We start from the raw sequence: 12,669 nt of genomic DNA, 5'->3' as shown, positions 1-12,669 counted from the left end.
TGAAACTAATGAGAATAATGTGTTAGTAAAGACTTGAAAAAGCAAACTGACTGATACAGAAAATGTGAAATATTTAACATGGTAAATAACCATTAACCTGCCAAACTAGACACTAGAAAACAGTATTTACATATTTAAGTGGCGTACCAGCAGGCAATGAAACAGTGGTGTTAGTATTTGCTTCCCTCTGCTGGTTGTCTTTGTTTAAGGCATCAGTTAACAACATTCACAGTCCCACCACAGTACAAACTGGATGTAACAACACTGTGAACAGATATTGCAATTTTTATTGCGATACTGAGTTACCTGACAAAATACAGTAATGTGTTTTTACACGGAAAAGAAATAGTGAGCTCTCACAATGAACACATGCTCCACGCACACATACACCACATTCGCAGAACCTTCACGTTAAATGAAAAAGCATGCAATAATGTTCAAAACACACCATAGTTCCCAAAACGAACCTCCTCAGCTGTTTAAAAACTCCAGATATGTTGAAAATCCATACTTAGGTTTGATATCTACCCAACAAATTGAACAATTAAAAGTTAATTTTAAATACACAATATGATAATTGATAATGACACTGAGTTGAACAGTCAGTTGATAGTGATGACTTGCAGCAGGAGCCACCAGAAGCTGGTGACTTTGACATTTACATTCTACCAGTCACCGTGAGGTCCTGGTTTATTGGTCAGACTGTCCTCTCAGTCCAGGTTGTAACGCGGAGTTATTGTACGGCCAAGAGAAACAGTAGAACTCAAAAGCAGTGAATTGAAACGTGAAATGAATGCAGTTCTGAGAGGATTAAACTCTGACACGGAAAAAAGATTTTAATACATTCGCAAGTCATTCAGTAAATCTGTTGCATTTTGTCTCGGTGTGTCGATGTGATGTTTTTTGTTTTTTTTTTTTCCTCACATGGTTTAAAAACAGAGAGCTGATGCTTTTCTATCACTTCCCTCCTACTCGCTGATTACTCCACCTGCCAAAAACACTTAATAGAATACGCGAGCAAGGAGGAGAGTCTGCGCCTTTTCTCAAAAAAGTAAAAATAAGATTGTCTCTGTGGGTGATTCTAAAAATAAATGGCTGATTTAAAGCTTCCTTCAAGCTTGTAAACCTGATTTCTTTCAAAGCAAACACCTGTTGTATCACAAAATGGCCTCTCTTTTTTTTCTGGTTTTGTCACTTTGGTATTGAGGTTTGGTCTTGGCGATAACACATCTCACCTTTTTGTCAAACTCGATTCCCAGGGGCACAGAGAGGCTCGTATCCCCAAACCCTTTAACAACGTGGTTCCATCCAAAGATCTGCAGACTTTTACACATAAAAGTGAAGTAATAAAACATCCAAGTGTCTTTTAGATTTTGCCCAGAACTATACTGTGAAAGGGTTACATCACCACGTTGGACAATTTGTCTTCTTGTGTGCATACAGGAAGTGATTTTGTTTCCAGGCAACAGTAGTCTCACAGAATTTGTCTTTGGATTTGAGCCTCCTCACGTTTAAATGATGTAATCCCTTCATGGTATACACTCTGGGTTCATGTTTCAAATAACAACCAAATCCATTTATTACACATTTTTCCATGTCACAAATAGTACACTCCTTTACACTAGCAGCCACACTGAGTGGTACGTAGTACAACTTTTGGCAAAAGTCCCTATGTTGGTCCTGCTCTGCTCTGCATGTTGGTCCATTTAGGGAAGAGTTTACCATTTAAGGTCTGCTCCTAGTCTGGAGAAGGGCTGTAGTTTTTCACAACAAGTCCTGACCCACGACGAGACACAACACACCGCCGGAGAGAAAGGGACAGAACAAGAGAGAGAAAGAGAGAAAGCGAGAGCGACCATCCATCTCCTCCTCCTCCTCATCCTCCTCCTCCCTCCTTCCTCCATCCCTCCCACTCACTCCTCACACACCGACTCGCTCAGGTCCACGGCGCCACCTCTGGTGAGCCGCCTCATCTTGCTGAAGTCGTGGTCGGTCCTCAGGTAGGAGAGCGAGGGGCCTCCCTCGCTGTGGCTGGCCAGGTCCTGGGGCTGAGCCTGAGGCGGCAGGGCCCTCATCTCGCCACCGCTGCGCCAGTACAGGGTGTATTGCTGCGGGTCGGACACTCCGAAAGTGGCGGCACACAGCTGTGCCAGGGCCTGGCTGGTCTCCCCGGCTCTCCACTGCAACGTCCGCACGGCGCTCCGCTCCCCGTCCTGGAACAGTATCCGAACGCACCTCTGAAGGGAGGGAGGGAGGGAGGAGAAGAGAGGGGAAAAAAAAGAGTGAATATATATTGTATTCATGCAAAACAGAGGTCAAGAGGCTTATGGAGTGAGGGCAAAAGAGGGGGAGGAGAGAGGGATGGAGCCAGAGGAGGAGTGAGAGCTGTGCAAGCACACAGGCTGATAATCCACTACAACAAATGAGCCAAAATGATGTTTGTAAAAGAAATTCTCTCTAAAATAAAGCTTCTTCTTCCCACACATGCAACCAGCACGTCCAAAGAGCTTTATATGAAAAGCGTCCTCATGAAATTGCTCTTTTCTCTGCTGCATGTTACAGCTTCATTGACAAACTCCCAGGATTAATCCACCGGAGCATGTCCACGTCCAAACTCATAAAATATAATCCATTAAGCTTGCTCTATCTTGATGTTCTGCTGAAGTTTTCCCTCTGCACTTTAATCCAAACAGAAACTTTTTGACATTTTCAAAAGAACAAAAAAAAAAAAAAGCGATCAAACACAGAACTAACGAGTGTCTCAACAATTGCCACTCTTCAAACACTTAGCAGCAATTGTGCTGTACCTAAGCCATTATATAATGTCAGATTCAACCACCTACAGACGCCCTCCCAACTCTCTGTAAAACACACACACACAAACACACACACACACACGCACACACACACACACGCACGCACGCACGATGAAAACATACTGAACATAATCCTTTTACCAAACATCCAACCTTGAGAAACCAGTGAGAATCCTCTTCTCTGCCACACACAAACACACACACCACCCATCCTACCCTACCTGCACACACAACTCTGTCACACACAGATACACAAGTGGTCAAATATGCTCAAGAAAAAAACAAACACACACACACACACACACACACACACACACACACACACACACCAGCAATTATAATCAACAGGTCTTCCATCATCAAAACTTACAGAGTCACTGAGCTCCTCGCTGTCCGTGTGCATATTGTGTTTGCCTGCTTCGATGGGTAGATGCGGCTCAATAAATTTCATGTTATCTGACCGCCCACTTCTTCATAGCACTTGGCTCACTGATCCCCGCCTGTGTCAGTGGAAAATCTGGCTGCCGGGTGAGTTAGATCGGCTATTTGAAGCCAGGAGAGGCACCACGTGACGAGACAGAAACGTTGTGGATGACAATGCCTTTCGTCCATGGCATCTGGTGGACTGTTATACCAATCTGGGGCCGGGAGTGTGATAATAGGAGAGCGTAGGTAAAAGTCAATGTGTGTGTGTGTGTGTGCATTAGTGCATGCCCTGTCGTAAGCCGGCGGTCCCAGATCAGAGGATTACCTCTAAAAACGTCTAAAAACTAATCCCCCCAAATGAATTTGAAATGTGTTTACACACGAAGGAGGGAAATCCAGGTGTGTCCTCTGACTTGTGATGGATGACCTGATGTTTGACTGAGAATCTTCACCTTTTGCGTGACCTCTAGAAAATTCTAGAGTACTGTCTTTAAATTCCCAAGCAGCAGCAGCAACAGCAGCAGGACTAATACTTGATATCAACCCTTAATCAAATATGGGTCACTGTTGCTTGTTCTATCCCACCTGCCACTGCTGCCAGATGTAGGACAATCAGATGTTGCTCAGCATGCAGCACCATCAACATAATTAATGTAGCGTCTCATCGCTTTGGAGGGATTATCTCCTTGTTTTGTTGCCGTTTGTGCCTTTTGTGCCATTTGAAAGATAAAACTGGTTCAAGTTTGAGCTGTGAAGTGTGTCGATGATCCTTAATGTCGGTTTAAGCATCTGCGTTTGGGCTCAGGATATCAGGATAGATGACGTCAGGTAGCTCGTCAGCTGCAGGTGAATTCACTAAAGCCACAAACACACTGGAAACCTTTTAAAATCTGTGTAAAGACTCAGCATCACGGAGAGTAAGAAACCTCTGCTGTGGAGAAAAACAATCACATTAAATTACTGATTGTTGTCAGTAGGATGGGAGGAGGAGTTTTGTATCGCTCTACCCTTCCAGCATCAGTTAGCATGTGACGAGTTTTCTCCTCTGCAAATGCTCATGTAGCCACAAACTTCCTCAGTTTTGAAAAAGATCATTGTATAGTTCATGTTTTCACAAAAATTAGAAAGCACATATTGTGTTTTCACTATCAGCAACTTAAAAAAAAATTCAATTTCTTTATTTCACTTTTGCCACGACAGTATGTCATTCACATGGCACACTGGAGAATATATACCAGAATTATTTCACTGCATAGTAAGCAGCACTTCCTACTTTCCACACATCAGTCTACACTTCACAGAGGGCATTTATGTGTGACAGCAATACTGTATATTACTTCACTGTACAAACCCACACATAATGCTACCAGTGTTTCTGTGGTGGACTACTACGATCAAAGCATTTGGTACCTACCTGGCTCTGCAGGCTCTCCTTTTGTCTCTGGGCTTCCCGGCTCCGTCTGCAGCTCCACTCCTTCAGCGCCTCCTGGGCCTCCGGCGTCAGGCAGCCAGAGAACGGCTGATCCTTGTCCAGGCTCTGGATCAGACACAGGCTAGCATACACACTGGTCAGATAGTACCCACCTGGAAGCAAAACAAAAAGTGTAGTGGGTTTGAAAAGGAGAAAGTCTAAATCTTACACTGCATACTCTTAATCTGTCCTGGTAATGATGGACTTTACTGCAGTGTGGTTTTTATGGCCTGTTACTTTAGTGTTTCGGTTCATCCTCACAGCTCTCATCAACCTCATTTCCAGCAACAGCGGCCTGCTGTCCTCAGCAAAGGAAAAAGCTCTGATAAACCCTCTAGACACTTCTTACTCAGCAACAAACCACAGAGACAGTTAGCGGCTGGCAGGTGAATAAATGGAGCATTTAGCAGATAAAGAGCCAGGTATTTCCCTCAGGAGATGGCGGAGACTAAAAACAGAGCTAAAACAAAGTGAATATTGGACTTACATTCATCAGGCGGACAGGAATCTGTTTAAATGAATGATAATGTTGCTCGGTGTCTGCGATAAGCAACTGTTTGCCACAACAACTTGTTAAGGTGGTAAGTCAGTGTTCTGTTTATAGCTTCTTTTGATGTCCCCAAGTTATCAATTAATGCAGGTTTAAGTATTTCAAACAGCCTGCACTGTGAGTCCTACGCTTTGGGTTTGGAGTTATAAACAAATTCTAAAGCATTCGTTGCTTAATTTAATGAGCCTGGATATAAAAACAGCTCCTGATATTTTGGGTCTTTCACAGTTAGTACAGGTCGTACCCTCTCCTCCGAGCCAGGAGGGCTCCAGCAGCTCCATCATGTACTCCACCTCTATCAGGATGTGAGGCCTGTTACACTCCACAATCACATAAGACAACGAGGGCAGGAAGTCATCCCAGCTCACTTCCTGTCCTGCAAAGAAAGTTACAGGAGGACAGAATAAGTGTAAGAGCTGCCATCAGAAGCAGGTCGTGATGAAAAGCAACCGGATCCTTCATTCCTTTAACAAGCAAGATTTCAAGCAACAACAACAGTGTGTTTAAAAAGAAAACAGCAAATGAAATATCATTTTTATTTTTTCTTCTCTCCTTCTGTGAGTGAAATGATACTGCTGAAGCTGTTTTTGTTTTTAAAGTCACAGCACGGCCTTAAAGTCCTCCAAAAAACAATGAATTTTGGTCTCACCATGTAAGGACCCCATGGCCTTGTGGACGCACTTGCACACTTGCAGCAGCAGCAGCACCTTGTCGATGGGCGAGTGCGTCCTCTGCATCAGGACCAGCTTCTGCTTCACCCTCTCCACCTCGCGGCTGTCCGGGACACCCGTACGCACGCCGAGCCTCTCCATGGCGACGTCCCCTTTCAGGCGAAGCAGGTTCTGGGTGAGACACTGGCTGGAGCCATCCTGATTGTGCAACGCCACCAGGGCTTTTTCAAGGTGGGACCTCAGAGGCCTGAGCACACAGGAGAACATGGCTCGCTCTAGTGCCAGATCTGGGGACAGAGGGAAGGGTTCAGTGTTTGTGAGAATGAAAATGAATGTTTTTTTGTGCAGCTATGAAAAATTTTTTGGAGACACAATTGTGTCTGTGTGTGGACTTCGGATTGTCTTCTTGATTGCACGGGTAAACTGAAACAACACAGAATATACACTGTACATACCCAGGAAAACTAATCAGCACATGTGTTTTGTGTGTACACAGGATTTTTAAGTTGCGTTTGCAAACTGTCAACAAACAATACTCACTGGTTTATATTTTGAATGCTCTTTTCCACACTGTGTCCTGTCCCAGTGTTCTTTTTTATTAGGACCTTAATTTCTGGAAGACATCATCATTCACACAACATGGAATGGGACAAATTACATTAAATGGCTGTGTGAGTTCACAAGACAAGAAGAAGACACACAAACAAAACTCAAATATACGATGTAATCCAGAATCACAAATTATGGCCTCAAAAAGTTCACCACACCTTTCTAACAAAAAAAAAAAAAGATTAGAAACTTGTTATCAAGTAAGTAATTATGTCACCCTGTGTAATTCAAGGATTCAAGGGGGTTTATTGTCATTTCTATTACACATTTACATAAGAATAAAAACGAAATTGGGTACTGAGGGCCCGGTAAGCCAACAAGAACAGGTAATATCAATATATACACCTAAATGTCATAAATACAACAACAATGTAACATTCATAAGCATTTTTTTTTGGCCTGACAACAGTGATATGTGGTACAGAAACTCGTGTACATGGACAGCACACATGCATGCTTGCTCTCACACGTGGAGAAACACACACACACGCACACACTCAGTGATTCTCCTGCAGTCAGTGGGCAGTCCTGACTAAGTGGGTAACAATTCTCCAGCGCACACTATTTTCCGCTCATCATCAATATCCTCCTCTCCATCCTTCATGTTTCCCTCCTGTATAATCCCCCAGCATCTCCCCCCATCTACCTTACTACATCTTTCTCCCTTGTGATTAATCATTCACGCCCTCCATCCTCTGTTTTTCTACCTCCCTCTCTGCTCAATCCCAGCATCCCTGTTTCTTTTACCGGCTCCGGAGAGTAACAGATTACATGTAGTCTGATTACAGCCTTGTCAGTTGCTGGCTAGTCCTGAAAAAAGCTGACTTTTTTTGTGCTGTTACTCGCAGATTTGTAACTGATTACATTTTCAAAGTAACCTGCCTATTTCTATCCCTCCCTCCCACCCTCCCCTGAATCGTGCTGCTCTTCAAGTGAGCGTGGGACTGTGATATCTTTTTATGATAAACGAGGGGGAGAAAAAAAAAATGCAAATGCCTCCCACCGACGCAATGCGAGATAAATCAGAATCAGAGCGCAGGAAGGAAGGAAGGGAGGAAGGAAGGCAGCGGCCAACCGCTCTCCCCTGAAGCCTCTGCACTGCCAGGCAACCATCTATCATCACACATTTACACACAAACACACCTGCAAACACACACTCAGCCACACACAAAGGAGTCCAAAAAAGAAAAACCTACGCACAGGACTGTGTCAAAGGATCTAACTACAACCCTTCCAAAGTAACACCCTGCGATGTCTTTACAATAATGAGAAAAATCACACTTTGAATTCGATGGATGTGAGTGCAGGCGCGTCGGGCAGGGCTTTCCTAATGCTGTTTTCTAAATACCAGAGACAATATGAGCTCCAGTGAATGAGGCTCTGCTCCCCACGCAAACTACTTTCTGTTGACAGTGTCTTTCACTGCAGCCTGGGCAGCCCACCATTTAACAGAAAAGGCTGTCTGTTTCCATAGACCTGCATCCTCTGGCACTGTGTCTATTGAATCAGTGTTTTCTAATAGTACAGTCTTTTTTTTCTCCTCACATTTCTCTCTCTCTCTCTCTCTCTCTCCTCCAGTCCCCCCAACTCCCTGCTGCACTCACCGTCTCCTCATTTTGATGTGATAAACTAATCATGCGTGCATACGAGAAATTCGCAAGGTTGAGCTCAGAATGGAATCCAGCACAGTCTGATAAATTCAATTAAATAATTCACTCAGTGACACAAACTTACTTTGAGTTTCTTTGCCAACAAAAAAAAAAAATCGAAGAAGAATTTAAATCAGCCGTGGAAATATCACAAGCAGTCTGTGCTTATATATAATGTGTTTCACTCTGATGTGAGTGATTACTGTGTGTTAACACCTGTTTGTTTACCTTTCTCATTCTCTGGTACCAGGGTTTCAATGGGAGGCTCCAGCTCTCCACTGTCCAACAGGCAGCACTTTGCCTGGGACAGAAAGAGCCGCAGACCCTGCAGGAGCTGCACAGAGGTCACCCGAGACGAGGACGATGAAGATGAAGACGAGGCCAGGGATTTGAGCACCTCTCTCTGCGACAGGAGGAAGTCCTGAACCATGCCTCCGAAGATGGAGCGCCTGTCTCTGGACAGCTCCTCCACCAGTCGCGTCAGCCGCTTGTCCGGAGCAAAGAAACACACGAAGGCCTCGCTCATACGGTGCAGCCCGCCGCGGCCTCTGGAGCGTACAAGTGGCGGGCGCTGGAAGCTGTACATCTGGGTTTGGACCATGCTCTCTGAATCTGAATCCGAGTCATTGTCCTCATCCATGCTGCTGAAGGAGCTGCTGCTGTCGAGCTCGGCCAGGGACGGAGCCGGGCGGCGTTCCAGGGCGAGAACCGCCACCTCGATGCCTGGCTCCTCTGCTTGGGCTGACTGCTGGGCCTTTGGAGACTCTTCCGCCTTGGCAGACGTCTTGACCAGGGAAGAAGTGATAATTTTATTAATAACCAAAGAGAGATTTTTTAATTTAGTGTAGCATAAATGTTTTTTTCTACTTTCCCATCTTGTGCTATGATCCATCAGATTTACTTTGAGTGGGTTTGGAACCAATACCTTCAAACAGTCTCAGAAAAACCACAAACACTGTTCAAATGCTTCCACATCAGTTTACGCATGGTCCAGAAGACAAACACATATGCTAAAACTCATTACTTCAGGCACATAGACAGACATCATGTCCTCTTCTTCTGCAGACCCCGGTGATACAGCAGGGGTTCTCCTCAGGACCCCTGCCCCAGCATGAACTCTCCTCTGTGGGTGAGTGCCGGCCTTCTGCAGCCTCTCTGACCCACCGGGCAGCTCCACTGATGGGGGAGGCGAGTAGGAGCTGACCCCCTCGAGGGACAGATTCATGGAGGACTCAGAGAGCCGGAGCCGCATGCTGCGCTTGAAACGGTGCCGTTTGTTGGAGGCACTGTGGTTTGTGAGTTGTTGCTGCTATAAAAAAGACAGAGGATTCAACACAAGAGCTACTGGATTTTAGCAGATGTATCAGTTATTTGAATAGGAGGATGGCTTTAGAGCACCTGTAATGGCTGTAAATAAATAAAAATAAAATAAAATAAAATAAAAAAATTATTTTCAGAAATTATAAAACATATCGACAGGTTTTTGTTGATCTTGATCTAAAGGAACATATAAACTTGAAATAAATGAATCACATCCTTCACCACTAACCTTGCTAATCTCCAGCTGCAGGAAGAGCGGGTTGATAAAGCAGAGTTTGCCTTGTTTGCCTCGGGTCAGCAGGGAATATCGATCCTGGGCCACCGCTGTCTGGGCCTGGCTGCTGCTGGTTGATGCAAATGCGTCCACTGGTCCGTTTTGCATGTCTGAAGCGCTCGGTGAGCTCCAGAAGTCTAACCCAAAATCCAGGAAGACAAAGAGAAGAAGCATACAGGCTTCAGGTGGAGGTTAACAAATATTTTTAAATTAATGTGATAATGAATTATGTTAAAATGCAGCACATAAGACCTTTGGTTTTCTTTTTAGGCTTTTTAGTGTAAAAGGGGTGTGGTCTACAGTGACTGTACCTTGTCCCATGTGTGAAATGGCCTCCAGCTGCCTGTGTGTTGTGGCTTTAGCAATGGCCTCTGGCAGCTCCAGTGGTAAAGGCAACACATCCCTGCAGACAAGAAAAGAAAAAAATCCCAGAACCTTACACCCAGGTGAACCAAAATCATTTATCTTAATTTCTTAATTTCTTTAAGGACCTGGCTTTGTGCACAGGGGCACTGAGGTGTTGAGACAGGAATGGTCCTAATGCAAACTGTTGCCACACGCTATTTTCTATAATAGCTTTAATTTTAACTACAGAGCTCTAACCCTGAGGATTAGCCCTAAACAAAAGTGCCGGGGGACACGCGGTGTACCAGTTAACACATTACCTGCTGATACAGTAGAAGGCCACCAGTCGACACAAGTCAGGGAAGCTGAGTGCTGAGCTCTCCAAGGCGAATGCTGGTTATAGAACAGACAGAGTTTGACTGACAGCTGTGGAGGCATTGACAGACTCATTCAAATTTAACAGGAAATATGTCGGGCTGCAAATAATTTGGAGAACTCATCCTCTCTGTCCCACATCACTTCACCCAGTAAGTGTGTGAAGTGCAGTGCACCCCACAAGATGAGCAGAGGAGTGAGGCGCTACGTGAATTTCTGTGGCTGCAGGTGGATAATAAACGCCAATCCAGCTTGTTTTATACTCACTGGAGTCCTCCTCACAGATGAAGCACTCCTTAACAGAGGAGGCACTTCTGTCCGCTGTCACTCTAAAACACAGCACCTTCCTCTGACTGGAGCTGCATTTACGCACCAAAAAGGTCTGTGAGCACCAAAAACAAGCATAAAGCACAGGGATGTTACCGTCTCATCTCACCGACTTTTCAGGAGAAGCCTCAGATGGTGCAAATGGTAATGCAAAGCACAAAACGTGGGTTTAATGTCAACTTCATTAGCACAGAAATGTTCTGTTTGTGTGTGGTTAATTCAAACAAGACCTAAAGAGTTAATTAGTGAGTCAAAATGATGAGAAGCTGAAGCTTATGGGAGTTTGGAGTTACATGGTTTTATGAAATATGCACTGTTTAAAAAACATAAACATATATATAAGGTGTTATGATCATTATAAGTGATTGGTTCTCACCCCAACAGGCTCTCTGAGCAGGATGTAGAGGGCAGAGTCTTGGTTGAGCGACAGCTGCAGCCACACGGGATGTGTGAGCAGCAGACGATCCAGGACGCTGAAGACCCGCTGAGATCCTCGATTTGTGCTGCCCACCTCCTGCATCTGAAACACAGATTTTACTGTACAAAAACTTACTATATTTTAAAATACTGTTGTTTATTTTTAGCCATTCTGAATTTTCAAAGCAAAGTTGAGGTTTTATGGAAGAAATCATAAGAAATTTGAGAGATTCAAGAGTTTAGCAATGTTACTGTGTTAAAAAATAGTCCTGAATTGTTCCCCTCAGAGTTTCTGTTTGTGTCTTTCTAATTTTTTTTTCAGTGACGATAAATTGCATTTAGGCTGCAACTATTAACAACAGAAATATTGTAAAATATACTGGAAAAATATAATTTTGCTAAGGAGAGTCTCATTCACTTCACTCAGACTGTGCCCCCTGAAGCTGAAGTGAAACCCGCGTCCTACACAAGTGCACTTATACAGTAAAAGTTGTGTGCGTAAAGATGAACATACACACGTAACCTCTTTCATGCACACACACTGACACTGAAAGCATCGATTCTGAGTTCCTGTGAATTGCTGAACGGTGTTTTGTTTTTAGGCCTCTGACGTTATATTTTTAGTTTTGACCTGCTAACGTCTGTGGAGTTAAACAAATGAAATTAAAGCAAATACCATTGCTCATTGTTTAGTTCACAAAAGAAAATCTTCTGTCCCATGTCACAGACAAAAGCTGATTTTAGGTGACCTATTTTTTTTTTAAATATATACACATATATTTTAAGCCTTTAATAGACATCCATAGTGGAGGGATGACAGGTTCCTGGGCAGATCTGAAACAGAAAAGTTGTGGCTCATGCATGTTCAGCATCATAAACCCTGGTTTTAGGGACCTGAAAGTGGTTTTTAACTGACTCATTCTTCGCCAAACTTCAGTTCAAACATTTTAAAGCAGCTTTACGTCCTTCAGTTTGTTCTGTAATCTGTCAAAGTGTTGTTGTGTGCTGCAGTGTGCTGCTCTGAGTGCTGTGCACCTCTCCTCCCTGTCTTCACTGCAAAAACAGAAAACTACATATTTCTACAGTATTAATGTATTTGAACTTACGCTTTCTCCATAAATGCTCTTTTATATAAAACAGCCTCATTCAGATTGAACTGTGTGTTTCCTTGTTCCTTTGCCCTCTAATGTTAACATTCAATCACAGATTTACTTTCTCTCTCTCTCTCCCTCTCTCTCCCTCTCTCTCTCTCTCTCAGATTGGCTTGCTGCTGGATGTCACACTGTGTGGGCTGCCGGCGAACGCTTGCGAGCGTAGCAGCAGATGGTTGCCATGGCAACCCGGGCCTATCATCCCCACATCCTACCAGGCATTCCCACTCAGTGAAACACCCTTTCTCCGACAAGTTGGTCGATGCGC

General features: G+C 44.1%; 1 protein-coding gene across 1 annotated transcript; it reads right to left on the bottom strand.

Annotated features, from left to right (window-relative positions):
- Window positions 1-1,913: 1,913 nt before the first annotated feature.
- On the bottom strand, window positions 1,914-11,353 carry si:ch211-168d1.3 (ras and Rab interactor 2). Its single transcript, XM_041031391.1, has 11 exons — window positions 11,210-11,353; window positions 10,774-10,888; window positions 10,452-10,524; window positions 10,098-10,189; window positions 9,742-9,923; window positions 9,217-9,501; window positions 8,421-8,976; window positions 5,913-6,221; window positions 5,508-5,639; window positions 4,657-4,826; window positions 1,914-2,237 (listed from the first exon to the last, which is right to left on the bottom strand). The coding sequence occupies exons 1-11, from the start codon at window positions 11,351-11,353 to the stop codon at window positions 1,914-1,916; spliced, it is 2,382 nt and encodes a 793-aa protein (XP_040887325.1).
- Window positions 11,354-12,669: the final 1,316 nt, after the last annotated feature.

The sequence above is a fragment of the Toxotes jaculatrix genome, chromosome 23 (genome assembly GCF_017976425.1).
Source record: "Toxotes jaculatrix isolate fToxJac2 chromosome 23, fToxJac2.pri, whole genome shotgun sequence".
Classification (NCBI taxonomy): Eukaryota; Metazoa; Chordata; class Actinopteri; family Toxotidae; genus Toxotes; species Toxotes jaculatrix.
Note: the sequence above shows the minus strand (reverse complement) of the source record. Positions and strands in the feature narration are given on the sequence as shown.